General features: G+C 40.6%; 1 protein-coding gene across 7 annotated transcripts in view; it reads left to right on the top strand.

Moving 5' to 3' along the window:
• PLCB4 (phospholipase C beta 4) overlaps positions 1 to 27,994 on the top strand; it is a 407,515-nt gene that overhangs the window by 229,780 nt on the left and 149,741 nt on the right. For 5 of the 7 annotated variants that reach the window (XM_032419441.1, XM_032419443.1, XM_032419444.1 and 2 more), the window contains one exon: positions 16,669 to 16,767. In XM_032419441.1, coding sequence (XP_032275332.1) covers positions 16,684 to 16,767 — 84 coding nt within the window. In that variant the 5' untranslated portion in view covers positions 16,669 to 16,683. Of the gene's footprint in view, positions 1 to 16,668; positions 16,768 to 27,994 lie in introns of those variants that run through there. The other 2 variants (XM_032419446.1, XM_032419447.1) reach the window with 1 other exon arrangement.

The following is a 27,994-nucleotide window of genomic DNA, read 5'->3' on the forward strand; positions in this document are numbered from 1 at the left end:
TCCCAATTTGGAAGCTGGGATAACCAGGATCTCTGTCAGGTGAGTTTGAAGTGAGAAAGTGAATATTGATAGTAATGTAGGCATCTCCTTTATGAAGGCAGTCCTTATTTGTGGTTGAACTACCTTTATTAAAATAGCTTGAACACAACCCCAAGAAAAGACCAATTGCCCTCATTGTCATTGGAGGCCATATCTTCAAACTGTTTTACTGAATTTAAGGAACTTTCATCATGAGTACTGAGGTCAGACAGTGAGAGTTTGAAATCCAAAGGCTTTAAGTGCTAGTTCTTACCATAATTTGAGGGAGTCTAAGCTTTCCGAGCCCTGCTTTCCACATTTTGCAGCTGAGTCATGGCTTCCAACTTAGAGTTTGTGAAAATATTGGGTAAAATGTAACTATCACATAAATGTCAGGTGCCCTTATTGGGAGAGCTGTGTGCCCCTCGGCATGAGCCCCCAGCACTTGCATTCAGAGCTGAGTGATAACAGGAGCCACGTTCATTCCTCATTATTTCAGGAAGTTCCCTTCTCTGGCCTAATGAGAATGTCATTCTCCTAGTCCCCGGGTCAGGCCATTGACTTCTTCCTGATGTCTTTGAAACTTGCCTGCAATCTTGTAGCATTTTAAAATATGCTGGGTCAAACTTTACCCCTGAAGAAACAAAATAATTGATTGCAGACACAAGGACCCAAGCGATTTTCAGCAATTTTTCTTGTTAGTGCTGACATGGGGTGGGGGGATCCATGGGTTTATCCAACAAAGGGGCAGGGAATTTCATTCAAGAAGCTCTGTTTTTGCTCTTTTTTCCCAGCCTGCTGATATGGCCTGAATTAGAATCTGGAGACATTTGCTAAAATAAAATACGACATGAACCCTTGGGAATTGCTTCACATCCGACTTCTCTGACCTCTGATATCCTTCCCATTGCCTCCAGGCTTTGTGAGAGTGAGGGATGTTTTTCAGTTTCTATATAAGCAATGGAAGCAAACACATTTTAAAATAATCCAGTAAAAGCACACATCGTATGAAAGGAGCAATTATTTGAGGGCTGTTGACCTTACCAGAATTGGGCAAGCATTTGGCATCTTGAAAGTCTGCTTTGCTACTGAAGAGCTGTTCTAGAAATGTCACCATGTCATTACCTTGTCAGCTGCTCTTCAGTACACAATAGTAATGCATTGTTTCTAATCTTACTTGGAGCCATCTGAATGTGGCTTTAATTTTAGGAAATAAAATCTATTTCAGGAAGGGCACATAGGGTTTTTAAACAACATCTACATTTATTTGAAGCCCAAATAATTTTTAATCAAACCACCTGGAGCTAGAAGGGATCCAAAAAATTACTGCTTCAGCCTCTGATTTTTACAGACAAGGAAACTTAAGGCTCCCAGAGCTTAAGGGTCTTTCTCCAGGAACCACAGCAAGTTGGGAGAGAGCTGGGACTGGAATCCAGTTCATCCATTCCGACTGCCCCCCCCCCTTCCATTCCAGCAGGCTGTACAAGTCTTATTAGTTTAATATTAATTTTGGAAACAGTGCAATAAATAATTAAAGTCAGACCTATTGTTTTTAGGGCATGGCCAAATTACTTAACCATAAAATTTGGATCGTCGCAATTCACTTTTCTAATGTCCATTGTAAGACCTATTTCAAAGGGTGTGAATACTGGTGCTGGTATTTCTTAGGCAAATGATGGTGAAACATGAAGTGTTCGGTCTCCTGATGGTCTATCAGACAAAGTCAAAGACAATGTATATTCTAATATGTACACCTAGTTTGTTTGTTTTTTTAGTAAGCTCTACGCTCATCGTAGGGCTTGAACTCACGACCCTGAGATCAAGAGTGGCATGCTTTACTGACTGAGCCCCCCAGGGGCCCTGTAGGATGTACACCTAGTGTTTATGTACCCTCTCGCTTACATAAGCCAACACACAGTAAATTCTCTGCCTCATTGGAAATCATGATTCATTATGATGCCACATCTGGAAAAAATTTTTTAAAAAACCTGAAAAGATAACATTTCTTCCACAAATGAACTGAGGTTAAAGATTTTGCTTCTTTTTCCTATCAGACTAATTGTATAAAAATTGCATAAAAAACAAGGGAGAAAAGTTTGTGGATTTTTCAAAGCATTTGCACAAATAGAAAAAAAATATCAACCTTGTAAAACCTCAAATTCCAGGTCTTTTTTTCCTCCCTATCTTGATGAGTTCCATCTCTGTCCTTAGTTTAGGCATTTCAAGAACAGAGGTGAAGCAGTTTTGAACATGTAAGGAAATCATTAAATTTGTGTGAGACTTGAGTTTATAGAGATTACATCTCTTTGCCCACAGGTTATTTTCAGGTTGTGGGGTACGTGTATGAACATAGAAAAACAAATTTGGGGGCACCTGCATGGCCCGGTCGTTAAGCATCTGCCTTCAGCTCTGTTCATGATCCCATCGTCCTGGGATCGAGCCCCGCATTGGGCTCCCTGCTCAGCACAAAGCCTGCTTTCCCACTCCCTCTGCTGTGTTCCCTCTCTCGCTGTGTCTGTCTGTCAAATAAATAAATAAAATCTTAAAAAAAAAAAAAACTTAAATTTGGATACCTTTTAGCTCAAAACCTAAGGAAAAATATTTTCTCCTTTTATGGTCTGGACTCAGTTCCAATACGTCGCCTTATACTTTATCCTCTTCTTATGATTCCTGTGTAATAATAGCAAAGGCCTATTTATAAATTTGCTTGGAGAACACTTAAATATCAGGAATCTTGATTAAATTTAAGAGCCCGTTGTCTGTATGTGTTTATTTTAATAAGAAAATCGTTTTTAAAATAAAGGATTTCTCAAGCCCTTGAATTTGTGCCTGCTCCTAGTCCCAAGCAGTTTCCCTGTTTTTGTGAAGTCCTGTCTTGCAGTCATCAAACTTATCCCATACACATGCCTGAGGCACCATTCAGATAGATTATTCAAGCAAAGATAAAATAAATATCTTTCCTTTGAAATATTCAGATAATTAAGGCTAAATCAAGCCTCTAAAGAGAGCTTTCTCTCTTGACATGTATGATTCATGTTGGTGATGTTTTGCCTATTAATTGTGGTAGAGCCAGTTCAAGGGCAAATGAAGGGCAAAGTATGGAGGGCTGGCACAAGGGAAGAGGACCTTATGAGCAGTCCGGTGGGTCTCCACTGAAGAGGCAGTCTCTATGGAAAAGAAAGCCACACACCCCATGAGGGCATGTCTAGGGTGTGTTCCCACCTTTCAGGATCAGGTGCCAATCTGACTCGTCCTCAAGGGGTTTCAGTGGTCAGAGGTCCGAGCTCAAGGGTGGGACACAGCAGACGTGGGGGTTGGGATGTACAGTCAATGAAGAAGTGATGCGTGGGACCAACCAGCTGCAGGACCAGGTGAGGAGTGGAAACATTCCACAGGCTGAGTTTCAGTCAGGCGCCAAGGGGGACCTGGGGGGAGAGAGGAGCAGCAGGGTCTGAGTTGGAAACAGGAGCCTGGGAACAGCATTTTAGGATCTTGGAGGAAAGGGTGGGTGTACACAAAAGTGGGACTGACATGCGCATTTGGGTAACGGGGGAAGAGCTTATTGTCCCTGGCTGCTTTTAGTCTTGGTTGGGAGCTCTTCCATAGAACATTCATTCATTCATCCTATATTTACTGAGTGCCCTCACTCTACAGATGGTCTTCAACTTAGGATGGTTCAACTTAGGATTTTTCTACTTTACGGCGCTGTGAAGATGATACGCGTTTAGCAGAAACTGTACTGCAAAATTTGAATTTTGCTCTTTTCCCCGGGCTAGTGCTATGCAATATAATGCTCTCTTGTGCTGCTGGACAGTGGCGTGAGCCACAGCTCCTAGGCAACCACACCATCACGGGGGTAAACAACCGATACACTCAGAACCATTCTGTACTCATACAGCCCTTCTGGTTTTCACTTTTAGTACAATGCTCAATAAATCACATGAGAGATTCAACGCTTTATTATCAGATAGGCTTTATGTTAGCTGATTCTGCCCAACTGCAGCTCATGTTAACTGTTCTGAGCAGGTTTAAGGTAGGCCAGACTAAGCTGTGAAGTTCAGTAGGTTGAGTATATTAAATGCATTTTCCACGTAGGATATTTTCAACTTAGGGTGGGTTTGTGGGGATGTAATCCCATCATAAGTCAAGGAAGATCTGTAATAGCAAACAAAACTGGCCTTCCCAGAGTTCCTCCTACAGTGAAGATACAGATAAATAGCAACTGCTTACAATGTAACAGGGTGAGCTCTACAAAGAGGGAAGTACAGAGAGTTTAAGTGAAGATACAGGAGTGGTACCTCAAGTTTCTCTTGAGGATACCTAGAGGATGAGCAGAACTAACCAAGTTTAAAAGAGAGGTTCAGGAATGGAAAGGGAAGAAAAAAATGCAAAAGGCTCAGTATATTTGGGGCAGTGAATCAAGTCTGATAAATCCAGAGAAGAATGTAAATGGCAAAGTGATACTTTTTGAGTGTCTTTTGAGATGCTGCTGCTTTTCATTGCCTCTGAGGGCATGTTTCTTCTAGAACCCTCATGTTTTAATGTGCTCTTTCTCCTCAGCAGTTTGGTTTAATTGCAGCTTCTTAAAGATTGAGTTTGCTATGCGAATCTTTAGTTCCCCAATTTTTTTTTTAAGTTCTTAGGAGAAATATTAGCATTTGTAGTTTGTAGTTATCAGGGACCATAAAGGTCTGGGCCAGGAGAAGGAAGTGTTTAAAGTTACTTGGTAAGTGACTGTACTGTCTACATTGTAGATTAAATAGCTGATGTGTTGGGGTTTTGGGTATGTCACCCTTTGTTTGCTTTCTTCAAGTCACCTGTCACCCTAAGCTGGTTTCTTCAGCCTTAACCCATAAGGATGAGCTTGAAAGAACTGGTGGAGGAAATTATCCATTTACTTGGGGCCACTTTGGTATCTACTCTTGATCTTGGTGGAGCAGTAAGTACCAGGACCCAGAATTTCCATATCCTTGATTTTCCATGGCCTTCCTGAGACGAGTGTGCATTCTAGACAAATGGACTATCTTTATTTCTCACCTGAGCTTTAGTCCCAAATGCCTAGTAGGTCTCTCTCCCCGTGAGCTAGTCTGGGCCATAGATGAAGAGCGAAAGATCCTTTTCCCTTCCTTTTTTTGTTTTCTTCACCTTTTACTTTTTGATGAAGACTTGATCAAAGGCAGTTGTTCTCAAACTTTACCTGATGTCAGAATCACCTGGCCTGCTGGACACACCATGGAGTTTTGGCCCACACCCCAGAGTTTCTGATTCAGAAGGTCTGGGTGTGAGGCCTGAAATTTTGCATTCGTAATCAATTCCCAGGTGATATTTACTGTCTGAGTACCACACTCTGAGAACCACTGATCTAGGCAAGCCCACGGGACTTAAGCCTTCTCTGGTCTTTTCCCTGTGCTCCTGCCTGGAGTCCCCACCTTGGCTATTCAGGTATTATCGTCAGTAGCTCAAAGAATGTTCTAGTTAAGAAGAAACTAAGAGTGAGGGAGAGATCAATCCAAGCCCACATTCTCATAGTCCCCACCCTGGAACCCCTGGGCTCTCCAAGAACAAAACTACAGACTACTGTCTTAGCTGCACAATCAAGAACACCCTGAAACAAGATCCAAGAGAGACCGTGATTTGTATAATTTATGTATAATTTGAGCTCCATCGAAATGTACTTAATGTACTTACTCCGTCAGTACAGTTTTTGCAGTTTTGTTTTCTATTCCTCAGACCTTATCAGAGTCCTCCTTATGGGAATGAGAAGGGCTGAACTCTCTTCAGACGTTGTGGTGTGTGACTAATACCTGCTACTAAGGGAGAAGTTGTTTTTGTCCTGGTAAACTAGACGCACCACCGAATATTGTTAGTTCTGGTCTTGAAAATAGTGACAATTCTTCCACTTGTGAGAGAGGGAGAAAAAAAAAAAAGCCCCGTCCTTGCTTACAAGTATTTCAGGTTTGCCTAATTGTTTTCTCAGGACTGTTATAATTCTCAGGGCTGATGGTTTAACTGTGTTTAACTTACATACTCAGTAGTAATAAAACAACTTTTGCTGTTTTGTTGTAACCCCTTAGTCAGTAAAAATAGGTACTCTATTTCAGAGGCACAAAAGAAATAAAATGTCTTTACTTTGCAGAATTTTTATATATAAAGAAAAAAAAAAAAAAGAAAAGTCCCCCTAAAACAGATTTGTTACTACATGAAGTTAATTTATGTATCCCTTTCCCCAGGTTCTTACCTCACACTATATATTTTCAAATTCTAAAAGTCGATTTATCTTGCATCCTATTAAACAAAAATTTATTTTTAGAAGTCATGTCTGTAATTCACTACTGTAAAAATCATTAATATGCAAGTTACATCTTTTGTTTCTGGAAGATCAAAATACTGGTAAGCCAGGGACTCACTAAACATTTAGGAGTCAGAAACCTCAGAGGACATCATAAGCAGATAGGCCCCCACTGCTGTCAGCCTCATCCACCAGTATCGCTCCCTAAAGCTGGGTGTCTGCTGATCCCTTTAGTGGGAATTAACTGTGAGGCAAGAGGCGAGTAGCAAGGCATCATCAGGTCAGAGGATCCCAGTCATAGACAACTTCATTCATTCATTCATTCATTCATTCAAAGATTTTATTTATTTATTAGAACACAAGTGGGGTGGGGGAAAGGGAGAAGTAGACTCCCCACTGAGCATGGAGCTGGACATGGGGCTCCTTCCCAGGACCCTGGGATCATGACCTGAACCAAAGGCAGACACTTAACTGACTGAGCCACCCAGGCACCCATAGACAACTACTTTTAATACAGTTTCAGCCCTCACTGTATTTAAGAGGCTCTTGAAGGGTTGACACATGAACTTAGATGTCCTTTTCAAGGGAATTATTGTAGGCAAACAACCAATATCCAAACAATCTTCTGAAACAAACCAGTTCTTTCCTTGGAAAACTATATACTTTGTCATATTCTGATTTCTTTGCAAATTGATCATTACAGACTGAATTATATGTTAGCAATTATTCATTATATTCAAATTAAGCTGGTACTAAATAGTCCTGATAACCAAACATCTTCTAGATGTTTTATAAAATTCTTATGTAATAAAGCCAATAATATGATCATAGGTATCCCCTAATAAATTTATAAAGGCAAATTCATAATATTTTTATTCATCTCTTCTACAATTATTAAATTTTAAGAAAGTTACATCTGCCTCTTACTAATGTTGAGGGGAAGATAGAGACAAAAAGCAGATGTTTGCCGTTCTCATTTTATTTCTATAAAGTGTGTGTGTTTTATAAATGCCAGGAAATTATTTTAAACCAGGTGGTGCTTTATTGATAAAAAATTTGTTACATATTTATGGTAAATTTTATAGATTTATCATGGCAGAGGCCTTAGGTTTCTTTGTGGTTCAGAGTTCATTAAAGACTAAATCAAGCACGACCATAATCTATTTTGCTCCCAAGGATAAGTACGGTAGAGACTTTAGAGTTAATACCCAAATTTTAATCATTATTATTATTTTTTAAAGATTTTATTTATTTATTTGACAGCGAGAGAGAGGCACAAGCAGGGGGAATGGGAGAGGGAGAAGCAGACTCCCCACTGAGGAGGGAGCCCGATGTGGGGCTTGATCCCAGGACCCTGAGATCATGACCCCAGCCGAAGGCAGATGCCTAACAGACTGAGCTACACGGGTGCCCCATTAATCAGTATTATTAAGTAACTCTTCCTAGGAACCAGTCATAATCGGTGTGTGTGAAGGCTCCCAATGTACAGTCAAGATTTTAAATCTTGAAAAGGAGAACATTTTATAGTTTTATTAGTTTCTTTCTTCCTGCTCTTTGTTCTTGCCAGGATTTCTGGCGGAAAACATGGACATTATTTAAAAATTTATTTATATGAAATTAAGATTTTTAATGGCATCTTCTCTTTAGAGAACATTTTTTCCTGAATATAAAAATTACAGTCCCTGTAAGTATTTTAAAACACACAGAAAGTATTAAAATATCACCTAAAATTCTATCACTGAGATATACTACTTGTATATCTTGTGTTTTGGTATATGTTTTGCTAATCTTTTTGTGTTGTAAAAAATGTGCATGTATGGATGTTTCAAGGCTATAGAAGTGGATTGCAAAATTCATTTTCTCCAAACTGTACAAGAATGCACTTACCCCCAACCTTCAACAGCATTGCGTATTATCATTTTCATAATCTTGCACACTTTATGTGCTTTTAGAAAAGGCTACTTAATGGCTTGATGAAAAAGGAGGTATTTTTAGCAAATGGGGAAAATTTTTATTAATGATGCAATATATCAGTGTCAAATTAGGTTCTCCCTTGAAGAGAAGCCATTTATTCAAAGCTCTGGGTGATCCAATGTAGATGTTTTAGGAATATAAGGGTATCTTATTTAAAGATTGAAGAGCAAGACATTGAAATATGTTTGATAATCAACTAATTCACGTTAAATCGGTGGAAATTTTATCCCAGCCCTCTGTGTTCTGGAAGACAACCTTAGTTGTTCTCATCATGGGGTCGCCTAAGGCCATGGGTTATTTAGTTTAATGGGATTTGTATGGTTGGATAGGAAAGGGATTAATTTTTTTCTGGAACATTTTTGTCATAAGGTTGAAGGTAGAAGATAAAAGTTACACTAAAGGAAATTCAAATGTGAGCCACAGTGCATTTTTGTTTGCTTCAAAACTATATGTTACCATGTGGAAGCAAGTGATTTTTCCAACGGATTCATTTGTTCACAAAGAGAAAAAATAAATGGAGACTGTCTTGGGTTGGTTTGGGGGAAGCTGCAAGGTATATTTAAAGTTTATATTTATTGTGGAGGTGCAAAATTGTTAAAAGACATTTGGATCCTGGGAAAGATATACTGTAGAAATATCTTTACTCCTTTCTTCGGGCTGTTAAAAACAACAACAAAAAATTACCACAAACTTGTGGCTGAAAACAACAGAAATTTATTCTCTCACAGTTCTGGAGGCCAGAAGTTTGAAATGAAGGTGTTTGTGGGGCTATCTCCCTCCAGGCGAGAGGGGAGAATCCATCCCTTGACTCTTTCAACTCTTTGTGGCTGCCAACACTCCTTGGCTTGTGGTGGCATCTCTCCAGTCTCTGCCTCTTTGGTCACATTGCTTCAACTTCTTCTGTCTGTGTCAAATCTCCCTCTGCCTCCCTTTTATGAGGACACTTACGATGATTGCAGTTAGGGCCCACTTGGATAATCCAAGATGATCTCCCCATCTCGAGACCCTTAACTTAATCACATCTACAGAGTTCTTTTTTGCCATGTAAGGTAACACTCAGATTTCAGAGATTTGGATGTGGATATCTTTGGGCAGGGGGGGCGCATTATCCAGCCTACCAGGACCTTAAATATACCTGATTTCATGTACTTCTCCTTGTTCACTCTCTACCAGAACATGAGGCATGTGTCCAGAATCAAAAAATTCTTCACCAAAAAACTTCACCGAAGTTTTGACCCAACTGTCTGGGGAGGCAGTGTGGGATGGGCAGAGTTGACTTCAGAATTGATCCAGCATATCTAGGATAGGTGGTCTTGTAAGTCTGGACCCAAGAACGTATTTCCGGGGCAATGCAAAGAACAGCCCCCACACACCAGTTCAAAGTTGAGATTCAGGATACCCTGGTGTCATTTTGTGAAAATGCCACTTACATTGTTCAGAACCCCAAAGCTCTGAAAAAGTAAGCCATGAAATGAGCTACGACCTCCACTGCAGATCTCTTTAGAGATTGAGGTCAAGAGTACCCTCTTTCCATTAGCCCCCACCTAAGTCCATCCCATAATGAGACCATTGTGATGAAATTTGTGCCCAAGGTAGAGATGAATATTTTAGTGGTAAAGATAATAGTGAAATCTAAGACACATTGTGTACTGGGGATCGTGTTGTGTGTCCTTTTGCTGAAAAGATCCTGGGAGAACCAGTTAAAACAATGAAAGATGATGCAAGTTGATAGAAGCTTTCTTTTCATTTTCGATATGAACATTTCATATCAGAAGCCTGTCATTGCTGTTTTCTTTTAAATAAAATCAAAGGGAAATATTAAAAGGGGTGGTTGGCAGGAGTGAAAAATCATAGAACACAAAATTCTGCAAAGGAGAGGTGTTTTACCCGCTGATTTCTGAAGTCTGGACAACCGGGGAGGCCACCGTTTAGCTCTCTCATCTGTCTTCAGTGCTATCACTTAGTTCTCTGTAGGTGGTTATTCTCATTACAGATAACTGACTAACACATCCGTGATAGCCTGACAGGTCTATTTTGCTCTGCAGATCTGTTTTATGGCATAGAAAGCATGAATGCACAGCATTGTACCAGAAGCTGGCTTCTAACCCACCTTGGGTGAACGGGCTGTGTGTATGTGTCTGTCTCTCCAATACAGACACTGAGAAAAAGACCTGGAAAGACAGAGAGAAAGACAAACTGATAGGAACAGAGAGAGTTAGGAAGAGAGACCCAACGACAGTCAGTATTGGGGATACAGAGATGTGGACTGGGATGAAACACCTCTCCCTTCTCGAACTATCTGCCGCCTGACTCATCTTGGCTTTCCATGGGAAGCCTTGGTGCTGATTAACCTCAGCTGGGCTGGTTAGGATGCCCTTCATGCTTTCGCCTGCTTTTAGCATGGTCAGTAGTGAGTAATGGAGTAGTTCCTCCTTCGAACAGCAATGGTTGCCGTTGTGAGGAAGCTGCCTTGAAACATGACTTAATACATTCTTCTGCTGTTTAAAATTGTTTGGGACTAAAGAATAACACATCTGCCTATCTGTAGGATTTCAACTTTTTTTTTTCTCTTTGAAATTTGCATTCTTTTTTTTTATTATGTTATGTTAATCACCATACATTACATCATTAGTTTTTGATGTAGTGTTCCATGATTCATTGTTTGCGTATAACACCCAGTGCTCCATGCAGAACGTGCCCTCCCCAATACCCATCACCAGGCTAACACATCCTCCTACCCCCCTCCCCTCTAGAACCCTCAGTTTGTTTCTCAGAGTCCATAGTCTCTCATGGTTCATCTCCCCCTCCGATTTCCCCCCCTTCATTTTTCCCTTCCTACTATCTTCTTCTTCTTCTTCTTTTTTTTTTTTTTAACATATAATGTATTATTTGTTTCAGAGGTACAGGTCTGTGATTCAACAGTCTTACACAATTCACAGCGCTCACCATAGCATATACCCTCCCCAATGTCTATCACCCAGCCACCCCATCCCTCCCACCACCCCCCCCACTCCAGCAACCCTCAGTTTGTTTCCTGCGATTAAGAATTCCTCACAGCGCATTGTGCAAGACTGTTGAATCTCAGATCTGTACCTCTGAAACAAATAATGCAATATATGTTAAGAAAGAAAAAAAGAAGAAGAAGAATGTAGCAGGAGGGGAAGAATGAAGGGGGGGAAATCGGAGGGGGAGAAGAACCATGAGAGACGATGGACTCTGAAAAACAAACTGAGGGTTCTAGAGGGGAGGGGGGTGGGAGGATGGGTTAGCCTGGTGATGGGTATTGAGGAGGGCACGTTCTGCATGGAGCACTGGGTGTTATGCACAAACAATGAATCATGGAACACTATATCTAAAACTAATGATGTAATGTATGGGGATTAACATAACAATAAAAAAATTAAAAGAATTCCTCACAGCGCATACATGCAGGAATACATTCCTATAATAAAAATGTGCATCACAAAGATAACATTAAGATACCTTGATTTTCAGCCCCAATCTTTATTTCTTCCCCAGAAGTAGATAGGGTCATAAACTCCTTTTTTGGGGGGTGGGGAGAGCACATGAGCGTGAGAGTATGTTAGCAGGGGGGAGGGGCAGAGGGAGAGAGAGAGAATCCCAAGCAGGCTTCATGCTCAGCAGTATGGAGCCCAACACCAGACTCGATATCCCAACCCTGAGATCATGACCTGAGCAAAAACCCAGAGTCTGATGCTTAATAACCAACTGAGCCACCCATGTGCCCCATAAATTTCCAAATGTTTTAATAATTTATCTATATACACATTTATGTACCTAAAGAAATATATAGGTTTTTCTCATGTCTGTGTGTTTACATAGGTGGTATTACATTGTTATTATTCTGTAGCTGTGTATGGAGATAAACGGTATCACATTGTTCATATATCATTCTGTGGTTTCCTATTTTTATTTAATGGTATGTGTTAGAGACCTTTCACATTTAGGTTAAGTTCATCTTCTTTTAGCAGCTTTCTGGGATAGATTTGCTCATATTGCTAGAACTTTTTCTCTGTGAGAATTGAACTCTAACATTGCTTGGTGTTTTGTTAACCTACCTTATGGTGTCCTTGTCAGAACCCGATCATGGGACTTGTGGAATGAGTCAGGTAGTAACTTATTTTTTCCTATGTCCTGGAAAAATGTTAGGTATGTAGGATTTGCCTTTTCCTTGAAAATTTGGTAGAACTCACCTATAAACCTATGTTGGGTCTAATATTTTATTTTATTTTTTTTCAATTTCTTCCAAAGTCACTGTTCAATTTAAGTATTCTCTTTTTTTTTTTTTTTTTTTTTTTTTAAATTTTTTTTTATTTTTAAAAACCCTTTAAATTTTTTTTTTTTTTTTTTTTTTTTTCTGAGTCAAATTTATTTTAACTTTGAAAAACCCATCCAATTTATTTAGGTGTTTAGATATTTTGGTTAAAATTAAACATAGTATTCTGTCATGTTTTTCTTCTGTTTGTAATTACACCTCCTTGTCATCATGCACATTGTGAGTTTATACATCTTCCTCATCCTCTTCCTTCCCCATCCTTCTCTCTCCCCAACACTTGCCAAATGCTTATCTCATATGTGAATATTCAGAAAGCAATTAACTTTTACTGATCATTTTTAAACAATTTTTGGCTATATATTACATACCTAGGTTTCGATGTACAGTGCTCCCACCTTTCATTTCTAAGAAATTTATAATTTTTGCTTTGACTATTTTGCTTTACTGAAGAATTATTTAGAAGTCTGTGTATGTTTATATTGAACTTGTATGCGTATAGATTTTTTGCGCACTCATTAATTTGTAAGTTGGCCTAGTTGGAGCCAATGAGCATGGCCACCTTAATTTCTGCCTTTTGAAAAATGCTGAGGTTTCCTCTATGGCCCAATTATGATTAGATTCTGAGATTATTATATGTGTGTGGGGGGTACCTGGAATACAAAGAGGGAGTGAAGAAAATATATAATAATAATATATTATCTATTATACTCAGGATTCAATATTATATATGTATATATTTTATATATGCATATATGTAAAGAAAGAGGCAGGGGCATGTCTAAATTCAGTAATGTGTTTAAGTCATCTAAACTGTTTTGATTAAACTAGTCAGTGTGATATTCAAATCCTCAATATCCTTACATTTTTGTCTCGTTCCATTAATTTCTGAGAATCATTCATTGTCTCCTAATATGTTTGTGACTTTGCCAAATTTCTTTGTAATTTACCAGTTTTTCAGTATATGTTCTGATGCTATGTACTCACATGCTTTAATGTTAATGACTGTTAAATAATTGTGATCATCCCTTTTCCTAATATGATTTGTCACTGTCTCTTGCTGTTTTCCCTGAATCTGTTTTGTCTGCTACATTACTGTGGACCCCTGTTTGCTTTCCTTCCTAGTATGTGTCTATTAGATCATTTTTTTTTTCATACCTTCATTTTCGAACTTCCTGTGTCATTTTTTAATAAATATTTCTGGTAAACAACTATAATGTTACCTACTGTCAAAGCCTCTGTCTTTTCTTTTTATAAGTGAATTTAGCCAACTCATATGTATTATAGCTAGGGATATGTTGTCATTTTATTTGGTGTTTTCCATTTATAGTGTGTTCTTTTTCCCCTCCCTCCCCTCATCTGTTTTCTTTTTAAAGGGGACCCATGTTTCTTTGTTCTGTTTTCCCCCTCTAATAGTGCACAGGTTTTACTTTCCATTTTTAATTTCCTCTAGGAAAATTCTTAAATTCTTAAACTTCTATTTTTTTTTAACATTTTATTTATTAGAGTGCATGAGAGAGAGAGAGATCACAAGAAGGGGGGTAGGGGTAGAGGGAGAAGCATGGTCCCCGCTGAGCAGGAAGCCCAGATGCAGGGCTCGATCCCAGGACCCCAGGATCATGACCTGAGCTGAAGGCAGTCGCTTAACCAACTGAGCCACCCAGATGCCCCTTAAACTTCTATTTTTCTGCCAGTGTCTAGAGTCTTAAATACCGATATTCCACTCCCAAAATGGTTGACCTCCCTTTGGTCCGTACTTCTTTCCTCTCACCACGTCAGTTGCCACAACTAATCAGCAATTTGGGAGCGAAATTATTATAATTTCTTTATCTTTTTTTTTTTTTTTGGATAGTAAGTAAAACTTCAGAGCGGATTTCTTTTTTTCTTCTTCTTTCATTATGTCTGCATTATTTCCTCTATCCCTTTTCTACATTTATTTTTCTTCTTGACAGAGCATGTAACACCTTAAATCTTTCAGAGTAGGTCATTAAATCTTTCTTATAACTTGCAAGTCCATAAATACCTCTATTTTCTCCTAGACATTAAGCTATTAGTTGATTGGACACAATTTCAAGTCCAAAATTATTGCCCCTCAGGCTTTTGAGGTTGCAGTATTGCGGACAGTATGCCTGATTTCCATCTGCTTGTCATTCACCTCTGAATTGTCTTCTTTCTGTGCATCTCTGAGGAATTTTGTAACTTCTCTTCATGTCTTTTGTCTCAGTGTCCCCCAAAGGTATGTTTAGGTGTGTGTATCTCCCCTCCGCCCCCCACCATTTATACTGCTTGCATTAGTGGATTTTTTTCAAATGAGGACTCAGGTATTCACACTGAGGACTCAAATCTGAATATGCAAATATCCAGATTTCAGAAGTGTTCTTCCACCATTGCTTTGATTAGTCCTTCCATTGGCTCTGCTTTCTTGCCTTCTAATAGAAGAAGCTGTTCTGTTGGGTCATGGTTGAACCCTTGGCTTCCATTTCCCACCTCTCTAAATTTTTCCATTGTGCTTTCTTTTTGTGTTGTGTTCTCTGAGAATCCCTTGGCTCAGCCCTTCATCTGAGTTCTCTTTATAATTCAGCTTACCTGTTAAGAGTTTAATTTCAACAATCACTTTGAAATTTCTAGTTAATTATATTTTTGGAACTGAATGCAATGTTTCCTCCCACACTTACTAGCCACACGTAAGCCAAAGTCAGGTTCTATCGGTCCTGTTAACTCTGTTTTCTCGGGTGTCAGTCCTGCTTACTGGGTTTGGTGTCCATCTTCCATGTTCTTGGCATCGCTTAAATATTCGGTAATTCTTTGTTGGATGCTGACCTTTTCATTGAAAATGTCCTGCTTGCAACTACTACAGGTACACCATGGTGCATAATGCTAAGAAGTGTGGGTAGAAGGAGTGCCCACTTCTTCCTGAGTGCAGGCAGCCACCCTGAAGAATGCCCATGCTCTCTTTCAGTGTCATATGCTGCCCATGCTAGAAAGCAGACCTTTTGCAGTTCCCTGAGGGGCCCATGTGAGGAAGGGGTGAGAGGGCTTTGGAGAGAACCAAGAGCAATAAAAAATACCAGTTATTCCTACTTGATTCTGCAACCCAACAACCAGTGGACTCCACTGTCCATGCGTCCCCCTTTAGGCTCATAGTGTAGGCTTGTAGAACGACCCACCCTTTGCAGCAGGCCCCTCCTGTAAAGAGGGTCAGGTTTGTGGATTCTTTTTTCTGTTGCCATCAGATTAAAATATGTATCTTATTATCTTATATGATTTGAAGAGGGAGGGGAAGCTTCCCAAATGATCACCTCTGGTCGATCACCTTGCTATGGATATTACAGTTGACCCTTGAACAACGTGGGAGTTATAGGAGCTCTGACTTTCCATGTGATCAAAAATTCACATATAACTTTCGACTCCACCAGAACTTAACTACTAATAGCTTACTGTTGACCGGAAGTCTTACCGATAACATAAACAGTTGGTTACACATATTTTGTATATTATATGTAGTATATACTGTATTTCTACAATAAAGTGAGCTTGAGAAAAGAAAATGTTAAGAAAATCCTGAGAAAGGGGCGCCTGGATGGCTCAGTTGGTTAAGCGACTGCCTTCGGCTCAGGTCATGATCCTGGAGTCCCTGGATCGAGTCCTGCATCGGGCTCCCTGCTCGGCAGGGAGTCTGCTTCTCCCTCTGACCCTCCCCCCTCTCATGTGCTTGCTCTCTCTCATTCTCTCTCTCTCAAATAAATAAATAAAAAATCTTTAAAAAAAAAAAAAAAAAGAAAATCCTAAGAAAGAGAAAATACATTTAAGTATTATGCTATATTTATTAAAAAAAAAAAAAATGCCCCTATAAGTGGACCCGTGTCAAACCCGTGTTGTTCAAGGGCCAACTGTGTTTCCCTAGGTTTAGAGACAAGGAGAAGGGAAGTTGGAATCGGATGAAGGAACGAAGAAGAAAGAGACAATTTATGGGCTTATTCTACGCATCTGAAGAAGAGCTTTTGCAAATGCATAAATATAAAGTGAATAACTTTTGATCTTCGCTTGTTTTTAAATTTTGCACGCTAATGAGATGTTCTTTTTCGTTGTTTAGGTCTTGAGTGTAATCATGGCGAAACCTTATGAATTTAACTGGCAGAAGGAAGTTCCTTCCTTTTTGCAAGAAGGAGCCGTTTTTGACAGATATGAAGAGGTAAAGAAGTGTTATTAATCTTCTCTCTCAAAACATTCTTATAATTATTTCATTTTAATTACAGTATTGAGTAAATAGTCTTTGACATAAATAACATCTTTGAGATTTATAAGTTGGAATAGTTGGAAAGAGGCAAGTTATGAGATATAATAATGATAATGATACTGTAATTTATTGAGCACTTACTGTGTGCAGATATAATCACGATAATGAGGCTATAAATTATTGAGTGCTCACTGTGTGCCAGACAGTTTTCTAAGCACTTGTGTGTATTATTTGTTCAATTCTTCACAACAACCTTATAAGGTTGTTGCTATTATTACCCTGGTTTTACAGATGAGTTTCATGTAGTAACAGTTTTTGCCTAACGAAGTGCTTTTGGCAGGCTTTCTACATAAAACTTTGTATTTGTTATAAATGGAATAGTGATTGGACTTTGTGCTAGTTGTTTGCTTTGCTGGTTTCATTCGTACAGAACAGTTGGATGAAAGCTTTGCATGCCCGGGGTTTCTATCATTTATTATTTGTGCCCTTTGCAAGGCGGCATTGGCTCCAGACTTTCTATAGAGCAGGGGCTTGGGGCCACCAATCTATTGGGAAAGTTTAGGTCAGTGAGTTGAAACCTCATCAGCATTGTAAATGCATCGTATTTCTTGGATTGTACTTGAGTTTCAGGTGGATTGGGCAAGGGAGGGTGAGGAGACTGTCGCCTCTGAGGCAAAGTGAAATGTACAACTTGCTAAGACATCATCTCCAGTCAGAATTGGTTCCCCTCGAAATCGCTGGAATGTATGTGGTGGCCGATTGTGGTGGCCCACTCAGAGGTTTGGATCATCGGGCCTTTTCATGAGGTCTGTGGACTGACATGACTCAGTACTTGTCCACTTGGTTTTTCCAAATGTGTTTCCTAATACCCTCTAGATTTATACCAAAGTTGCTTTGTAAGTAAATAAAATTGAGAAAGGCAAAGGATGGGTCCCAGTGTGGTCACTATTCCTTGTACTGAATTAAAATATTGAAGTGACAGCTGTTTATAGGACAAGCTTGGCTCCTTCCCTGAAGGAACAGCTAGCCTCACTCTGCTATGAGAAGACACAGAAAATATTTCGCCTGCTGGAGGCAACCACTATTAATTCTTTGGCAGTTTTCTCTTAGTCTTTTTTTGTTTGTTCTTTTTTTCTCTCTTCCCAAGTAGTGATTGTAATCTTTTGAAAATCTAAATCAGGACTTGCTTTTCTCTATTTCAAAGGATTCCATGACTCCGTATTGCGGGATAAAGTGAAATACAAGGCCTTCCTTGATTTGGCTCCTGCCTAATAGCGCAACCTCATTTCCCACCAGTTTCCTACACACACCCTCTGCTTTAGCCATAAAAATTCCCTGGCAGTTCCCCCAAGATACTATTCTGTTACATGCTTTGTACATGCTGCTTTCTTTTCCTAAAATGCACTTGTTCCTCCTAATTTGACTGACGAACTCCTGCTCATCCTTCAAAACCCAGATGAGAAATCTCTACCTCTTTGATCCCCTTCCTTGAACCATTCAATAAGAATTGATAACTTCTTTGTGCCACCACTCACCTACCCTTGCACATACTACACTGCATTCGCATTTTATTTATTGTTTTTATGTCTTCTACTGTATTCTGAGTTTCTTGAGGTCAAAGACCATCTTTTACTTATCTTTCTCTCTCTGGGGACTATCAGGATGCCTGGAACTGCCAAACTCACTGTAGATGTAGCATTACAGAGTATTTTAGATAGAAATGTTTCGAACTCGGTCTGGTTCTATTGCTTGTTCCTTTTCTTGATAAGTGAAATGGTGCGAGTACTTGATAATCTTCCAGAGCTGTATGGGGACCTGAACCTCAATAGATTCAAAATATTAGGGTAAATCATGTGACAGTTTTCATCTTTTAAATAAAAAATGACCAATATCAACAATTTGATGTAGGTCAAGTTTAATACAAAGTAAGTTATTGCAGTTGGCTGATTTTATCCACTTTACCCAGAAGGCCAGGGACTGGCTTAGAAGCACTTACAAGTGTTTTTCCCAGGTAAGCCAGGTCCAGGTTGGGTACTAGAGTCACCAAGGTAATCACCATTGACCCTTGGTTATGAGCTGGTGGGACATCATTCCCTGGATCTACTAGAGTGTCCAAGAGTTTGGCAGTTTCCTCAGGCAGCATCCCAAGCACCAGAAAGCTACAGGATTACTTAAAAATAAATACTACATGGCTTCTAATAATTCAGAGAAGGTCATTTTGAAGAGATTAAATATAATCACTGGCTGAGTATCTTGACTACTGTCATATAAGCAGAAACACATTAGAGGAAAAAAGTACTGTTCTTATGCTTTATCAAGTGAACTGTGGTTTGATGAACAAGAGGTTATTATTTTTATTTCTCAGGATGATTTTCTTTAGCTATTAATCATCACAACTCACTCATATTTAGAAAACACTGATTTGCGTAGGCTTCTAAGGATAATTGCTTTTCACCCAGGCTCCTCTGCAAATGAGGTAGAGGTCAAAATCTTGAACAAGGGTTGAATACAACCCAGCTCAGCTTTCAACTTTAAGTGATAACAGGATTTAAGCAAAACAAGTTTTCACTTAATAAAATAGATGCCTCTCTTCATAACAACGTATCAAACAAGAAAGTCACAGTATTAGAAACTGGACCGTGGCCACTTTTATTACCGTTTCCCAGTCCTGTGAGATTCAGTTCTTTGGAGCCATGGCTGCTAAAATATTAAAGGCAACAAAATGCAAGCAGAAAAGGTTTGTTTCTATGGTGTGTGTGAACAGCAGTGGGAAATGACAGGTGATGGGAAGCGGGAGGAACAGAAATTCAAGAAAACACAGCCTGAGCATCCCAAAAGCGTCATAGCAAAGGGACCACTTACAAAGAGGCATAAATGCCTTCAGCACCATGTGACAACTAACATTATTATGAGGGCCTTAGGGATCAGCCAAATATTAAAGTATGTTCCACGTATGTGTTTAAAGAAGGCAAGGAAGGGTGTCAGGCTGTGGGTGAGCATGCACTAGGTCAGAAAAAGTGTTTACTAGTTGCTATTTTTTTTTTTTAAGATTTTGTTTATTGAGAGAGAGAGAGAGAGAGTGCACAAGCCAGGGGAGGGGCAGAGAGAGAGGGAGAAGCAGACTCCCCACTGATCAGGGAGCCTGATGTGGGTCTCGATCCCTGGACCCTGAGATCATGACCTGAGTGGAAGGCAGATGCTTAACTGACTGAGCCACCCAGGCGCCCCTACTAGTCATTATTTTAAAAGTATATGTTATTTTGCCAATAAATGTAATCAGTGCAACTGCATGTAAGCATTATTTTATTATTTCTGTATTGCTTTTGAGGTAGGCCTCATTTTTAGAGACTGTAACATAGCAGCTTGCATTATAGCCCCTGATTATATTCCCATGCCACTTGTAAATCTGCTTTTTATCTAACTCTACTTGATTTATAAGTTACTTAAATGCAAAATGTACTTTCTTTCCTAAAGGATGCTTGTTATTCAGTCTTTAAAGCAGAGATTTTTCTATTGCAAAGGCGAGAAATAGCAATATTTTTTTTAAAACACTTGCAACCCAAATGTCTCCAGCTCAGTCTCCTGACTTTCTTTTGAAAACATATTAAAAGGCTGAAGACCTTATGCCCTGGCTACACCGGGCCCTCCCCAGTCTTTCCTAGCATTCCTACCTGCTGACATTTTCTTGGTGATGACTCATATCCTCAGTGCCTTCTTACCTCTCCGTTCCGAGGACTGTTCCCCGCTCTGGTTTGTTTCGCTCTCTGAGTCCTTTGTATATATCATCAAATCCCCAGAACAAGAGTGTTGTATGAAATAGATGTTCACATAAGATTTGGTGGTAGCAGAGGAGGATTGGAGCACACAACAGGACTCACTTCAAGATTAAACATCAGAGATGGTGCTGAACAAATTTCCTTCGCCAGGCTGACCAGGGAGTGGCTCTCATTGTCTTCTCCTTTCTCCCTCTCTTACACTGAGATGCACGTTCCAGCTTCTCTTCTCTTCTTTTTTTAATCTCCCCCTCAGCGTCCTTTTCCAATTTACCTATGTCCTCTTTTCCACATGTCTCTTCTCCAAATTAAAAAACAAAAAAAAATTTTTTTTTTCTTTCTCTCAAGCAAAACAGAAAATTTTAGTCCCTTTTCATCCTGAGCATTTTGGAAGCGAGAGTTTGAAGTAAAAAGGGAGCCAGACTTTCCTGAGACCTTCACTTCTGCATAACCTTGCATAATCCTTCTAGATAAGTGGTCACCAGTGGAGCTTTGCCTAATGAAGATGATCTGATCTGTGCTGCCCGTTAACCACGTGTGGCTGGCCGGTGCTTGAAATGTGCCTGGTGGGCTTGAGGGAACTGGGTTTTTCACTCTAATTTTAATTTAAACTTACCTAGCTGCGTGTGGCCAGTGCCTGTCTCACTGGGCAGCACCATTCTCAACAACAAGCTCAAACTACAACCAGATTTCTCAACACACAGAGTTCTCAGTTCACTTGGTGGGAATCTACAGTTTGCTTCAGCCATTTCTCCTTGGTGGCAGCCAGAGCAGAGATTTAAGTATTGTGTAGATGATTCACCTCAGGTCCCCGTCCTTCCCACGTCCCAGATCCCCAGGTGGGGGCCACCCCTTTTTCTCACCCATGGGACTTTATTGTAACTGAGGCAAGCTGCCCGGGTAGAGCCCCCTATTCTGGCAAAGCCTTGGTCTTTCTCCTAGCTCCTTCCACCCTCTACCCCCCAGCCCCCTCCCCCAACACACACTTGGGTGGAATCTTTAGGTGCTTCCAGCTGTTACCAGGACAAGGGAAACAGTTATTGCCGTCACCAGACCCAGTGGAATATCAAAGTGCAGGATCAGGACCAGCCTAAAGTAGGGCCGAGTGGGACAGGCTGACGTTGCCTCTTTCCAGGGCGGCTCTGAAATCGAATGGAGGGCCATGCAGCGAAGCTCCGAAAGGCCCAGACAGCCTACACACCCCAGGCTGTTCATCAGTGAAGTGAAGAATTTTCTAAATATAATTTTCAAAAAAAAAAAACAACTGAAAACACAACCCTCATAGAAAGTATTTTGGCTTCAAGATTTATTTAACCCCTCTATGAGGACACCGGCAGGATAGTAAAGCTAGTTCTAAGAGCATTGGAGGGAGAGTTGGACAGTTGACCTTTGAACAACTGAGGGGGCGGGGTCCTGACCTCCGAGCAGTGAAAAATCCACATATCACTTTTGACCCCCTCCAAAACTTAGCCGCTAATAGCCCACTGTTGACCAGAAGCCTTACTGATAACCAAAACAGTTGAGTAACACATATTTTGTATGTTATATATATTATCTACTGTATTCTTATAATCCAGTAAGCTACAGAAAAGAAAATCTTATTAGGAAAAGCCTAAGGAAAATCCATCTACAGTACTGTACTGCATTTATAAAAAACAAAAACAAAAACAAAAAACAAAACCCTCCACATCTAAGTGGACCCATGCTGTTTAAGGGTCAAATATGTATAGTCAGGAGAGGAAAGCTGATGCAAGTTTTTGACAAAATTCGCTACAGAGCTGGTTGCTGTCCTGTAGGGCAATAAAACTGTAACTCCTGGTTGTCTTTTCTACCAGCCACGAATCACATGCATCTCTGTGGACACAAAACATTTGCAACGGTTCTAGCTAACTGCAAAGAATCTGGGCCCTAAAAAATAGTAACTAGTTGGTCGACCAAAAGTACATTCTTCTATAGAAATAAATCCTCCTTGGGTAGGCCTCTTGGACAGTGTTTCCTTAGAATGTCAAGAAGATATACTGCCTTTTTTTTTTTTTTTATATCTTCCCAAGTTTTGGATCATTTAAACTGACTTGTACCGGCAGGGTCCAGATATTAGGCTCAAAGAGTAGAGAGGAGAATTTTGCCTTTTACTTGTATTTGCAGGGAAGGATGCTTACAGAGTCACCCTGATGGTAATAATAATCATAATATTTATTAGTCTTTCAACTTTTTTTTTTAAGATTTTATTTGGCGGGGGAGAATGCTCACTCATGAGAGAGCAAGCACATATGGTGGGGAGGGGCAGAAGGAGAGGGAGAAGCAGACTCCCGCTGAGCAGGGATTCCCGATGTGTAGCTCGATCCCAGGACCCCGAGATCATGACCTGAGCCGAAGGCAGAGGCTTAACTCATTGAGCCACCCAGGTGCCCGTAGTCTTTCAACTTATCTAAAAGGTGGACAAAACATTTAATGTAGTGACAAAACCGAATGAAAAATTAATTTTACCCATGCACAGTAGGAGTGCAGGGAGGTGTTGGAAAGTAGAAATGGATGGAGAATTAGAGGGAAGACCAGAAGGTTAATATTCTCAGTGGGAGGTATTGCTGATGGTTAGTTGATGGTATGTGGAATAGAGGCTCATACATCTATTATTTAAAGCCTAAAATTGCCAATCACCAAGCCAAAAATAACATAATTTCAAATTTGGACTGGGGGAGTGGAGAAAAAGTAGGGAAATGAGTTCAATGGAGTTTAATTTTGGAATTTTTATCCTAGGAACCTATTACTACATGTGCCTGGGGGATATTAGTTCAGGAATTGCTTGTCTTGCCACAAATCTCACTTTCTTCAAACTCCAGTCCCCACTAGAATTGGACATTTAAAGCAAAACCAAAAATGTGTTGAGATCACTTCGTTATCCAACAAATTAAGTCCAGATGTCTCATCTTGAAACTCAGCATGTGGCCTAGATGCCCTGCCACCCTCACGCCTCTGCTTTCCCCCAGTGTCAGGTTGTGATGAGGAAGGTGGTGGGTCGGTCATATTCCTTGTGGTATGAGAGGCTGGAAGGGGTGTCGGGTGCGAGGGGCTGACCAGGGATGCCTAAGAGAGCAGGCCCCCTTCGGGCTGAGTCTTGATGGAATGGTCAACCAGCTGATCAAAACATAGCTGAGATGAGGGAGGAGCCCACTTGCTCAAGGGCATGGGTGTGGAACTGGGGTGGGGTGGGTGGGGGGGCGAGGCTTGTCTAGCTGGGGCAGAGGGGAGGGTGCTAGAGGGAAAGAGTTGAAGTTACACATGGACAGTGTCCACACCATGGAGGGAAGTAAGGGGACAGGCTGGGTATAGGAATGAATCAGAGGATTTTCTAACCCAGTGGGTGTAGAAGGTGAAGGAAAATAAGGACTGTAAGGTGAGATGGGGGTTTCTGGCACCGGAAGCGAGGGTGGGCTCTGGCGCAGGCATAGAGAGCACCAGAGAAGGGCTACATTTGTGGATGCACTTAGGTGGTTTCTCTTCCTGAAATCAGAATGGCATTTATCATCATATCTTCCATAGTACCTAAGAAACATTTTGCTTATAATAGAAATCGCCTAAGTTTTAGTTAAAAATAAACTAAGCAGAAAGGGAATTGAGAAGCATAACTATCCAAGAGGATGAACAAATGGATGCACACTCAAGTATGAGAATAAAGGGTGTAGAACCAGGACGAGGAGCTTGGATTTCTTTCTGGTTGTTATGGGAAGCGGAGACTGACGTGCTCTGATAGACATTTTGGAGACAGTTACTTTTGGTAGCTATGTGGAAAATTGTCTGGGAGGAGGGGACGGGCAAAGTGCAGGTAGGAGATCTGAGTGCATGGTTGGAGAACACCAGGAATTTAATTTAAGGAAGGTGAACTAGAGTCTTACTCCTTCCTCCTACTGGCTGTATCTCCATAGACAATTTTCTTACCATCCCTGTGCCTCAGTAGAGATGATAAGGTGCGTGGGTCTAAGGATTTTGCAGTTCTATATCTGCTTGCCTTCAAGTACCCTTCTTGTCATCTCAGCCATGTGACTTCTTCCTCACAGGATAAGAAAGTTATGGCCAGGTTCCTGGGCACTTAATCAGTTGGTCTGAACATGGAAACAACCCAAAACTGCACCACCTAGCATCAGCCAGGTTTTTGCAAAAATACCCAGGCCTGTTCCTTCCTCTAGATCAGATTTAAATTTTTTTTTTTAATTTATTCTTTTTAAGTTGGTTCCACGCCCAAGATGGGGCTTGAACTCACGACCCTGAGAACCAGAGTCGCATGCTCTACCAACTGAGCCAGCCAGGTGCCCCTAGACCAGATTTTAAAACAACAGTTCTGATAATATTACCTGTGCTTTCAAATTCCCAAAGCTTAGAGCTCATTGGCTTCCAAGCCTGAAGCATTTGAGGAAAAGTCTGTATGGTTTGGAAAATCCCAGAAAGTAAGTGGATGTGAAGGCAAAAGACTCTGGTTTGAGCCTTGACCCAGATATTTGCAAGTTACGACCTTGAGCAAGTCCTTTCACCTGTCTGAGCATCTGTCTTGCCTCAAGTGTGTTAGGATATTGGTGCCAGAGGTTCCTAGTAGGAGTCTATGAGTCACCCGTGTGTGTGGATGGGATGTGTCTTCAGAGCAAAGGCTCTACCATGGTTGAGACCATGTCTGTTTTGTTGTGTCCCAGTGCTTGTCTAGAGTACAATGTTCAGCCAGTAACTCAAAAGATAGCAGTGCAAACTCTTGGCATAAATAATCAGACTTCTAGTGTTTCTGCCAATAAATGGCTTGAACCTCTCCCCTCTTTGATTTTCTACCTTAACTAAGAGTGAGGGATTAACAGAAGCCCAGGATAATCCCAGGTTTTCACTGCATAGATCCCTGGTGCACATTTGCTCCTTTACTTGTGGGTAAGGTTAGAAGAGCAATTTCAAATCACAGGGTTTGCGGACCCACCCTCTGTCACTATCTGCCTCTGAGTGTGTAAGCTGCAGGAAGGAACCGCTGCCCTTGGTAAAAAGGAAGTGTGCCTTGATGAGAGCAATGAAAACATGTGTGTTAAATGAGAGGTTTTTTTTTTTCCAGAGTGCTAAGTACAGACCTATCCAAGGATTTGGAAATGAAGAAGTCTAAAAGTATTAGAATTATAAGAGACAGTTGGCCCAAGAAGAAATAACCAGAGGTCAGGCTTGACTGACCACCAGGTAAAGTTACAGCAAGGAGAACAAGTGTGAGCCTGATTTGAAGTCCCACTAGGAGATATGACATCAAATCTGGAAGGAGCTTTGAAGCCCAAAAGGGAAGAAAGGCATGAGTTAGGAAAGTGAAGAGACAAGGGTATAAAAGGATCAGTGATTGGTCAATAATTGTATCAACTTTTGCTGTGTTGTTACACACACCACAGCACGCTAAAGCTTAAAGACATAGCAGGGCCAAGCTTTCCTCTGCCCTCTTAGGTTCAGTGGCTGGGGCTAGCAAATTAAGCTGACAAAAGCCAGATGGACAGGAAAAAAGGCATACAAATTTTATTGATGTTACTATTTTTACAGGCACAGGGGCTTCACAGGAAAGTGAAAACCCAAAGAAATGGGTAGACTCAGAAGCTTATATACCATCTTAACAAAAGATGATAAATTGTGAAGAAGCGACCAGATAAAGGGGATTTGGGCTTCTAGGGGCAATAAATTGTGGGAAGGTAGATATATATATAGGGAAACTAATGGAAGATAGAGGTTATTTTAATAAGGTTTGTTTGTGCGGATCATCTTTGTGCCGGCTTTCTGTCTTCATGCCCATAAAACTCCCTGGAGAGGGAATTTATGGCCGCCTTCATTTCTCAAAAGTTTCTGCTTTTAATCAGATAAGGGGAGCTTCGAGGAGGCCTCTTTCTGCATCTGTTGATTCTGTTATTTTCAGTTCACCATAATCCATATGCCCAAGTGGCATATTTGGGAGTGATGTATTCCAATCCCAAAGTTTAAGATAGCAACCGTTTGTATAGTCTATGATTCTGTGGGTCAGCCATCTGGGTGGGGCTCAGCTGGGCTCACTCAGGTGTCTGCTGGGCTGACTTGGGGCTGGCTGATTTCAGGTGGCCTTAGCGAGGCCTTCTCCGGTCCACCTGATCTGTCATCCTGCCAGCAGGCGAGGCTTGCTGTCTCTTGAGGTCAGCCGTGTTTCTGCTGCATTCTTTAGACCAAAGCAAGTCACAAGACCAATCCAGACTCAAGGAGTGGGGACATACACTCCACCTCTTGATGGGAGAAGCTATAAGTCACATTGTAAGGGGTGTGGATGCAGGAAGGCATGAAGGATTGGGCTGTCTTTGTGATCAACCACAGTTCTCTTAGGTGCTCTTTATGTAGTCGGTCCTCCCATGGTGAAAGGCTAAGGACAGCAGTCAACATACTTTTCCTGTAAGGGACTAGATACTTTATCAGGCTATATAAGCCATACGGTCTCTGTTACAAATACTCAACTCTGTGGCATAGAAGCAGTCACAGAACATAGACAATCCATAATTGAATGAATGGGCTATGTTACAATGAAATTTTATTTTTAAAAATGGGGGGCATGCTGGATTTGACCCACAAGCCGTAGTTTGCTGACACCTTGCTCGGAAGACAAATAATGTTAAGCAGAGATGAATAACACATTAGTTTGGGTGGTAAGGATACTTTCAGGTTCAAGTAGTTACTTGGAGCTCATCATTTGCCCTTACAAATGTCTTATTTTATTTTTAGGTTAGTCATTCTCCACTTCTTTTCCTTTTTCTTTGTCAACCACTTTGGTATTTCTTCTCTATAAGATGCTCCAGTTTGATTTGTTTTTGCTTATTACACTTTTCATTTTTATGTTTTTCCTCTCCATGAAGTTTCCTTGGGTTTGCTTTTCTTCATTTCCTCACAAGGGTAGAAAATAACTATTCCCCTGCGGAATAGAAGCATCTCACCCATGAAATAGCATCTGAGTCAGTCTCATGGAAAAGTCTATGACTTGAGATGCATGCTATTCAAGGGTGCGGGAAGGTCTGCTTATTCCTGGAAGACGTGAGATGCATCCACTAGGAAACTAGAGAAGGAAATCTGGGGTGGCATAGATTTACAAGAGGTTGTGGAAACAGAACAAAACGATATACGAGGAAAGTGTATAAATAATGAGCCAATAAAATTAAAAAACGGGCTGAGAAGCCACTTAGGTGCTAGTTCTTTGTTGCTTCTATTCAAGCTGAAGTGTAAATAGGAAAATGCTCAGTATTAGTTCCTTCTAGCTGTGTCTGTGACTGTAGGTGAGCAGGTGAACAGTGGCCAAGGCATGCATTTCATTCGGCTGGATGAGTGCAGCCTTACGGATCTCCAGGCTGATGGTGAAGAGGCCCAAAGGATGCAGTCCCTTGGTGGATTCTCTTTGGGAG

This window comes from Phoca vitulina, unplaced genomic scaffold, assembly GCF_004348235.1.
Source record: "Phoca vitulina isolate PV1807 unplaced genomic scaffold, GSC_HSeal_1.0 scaffold22, whole genome shotgun sequence".
NCBI lineage: Eukaryota > Metazoa > Chordata > Mammalia > Carnivora > Phocidae > Phoca > Phoca vitulina.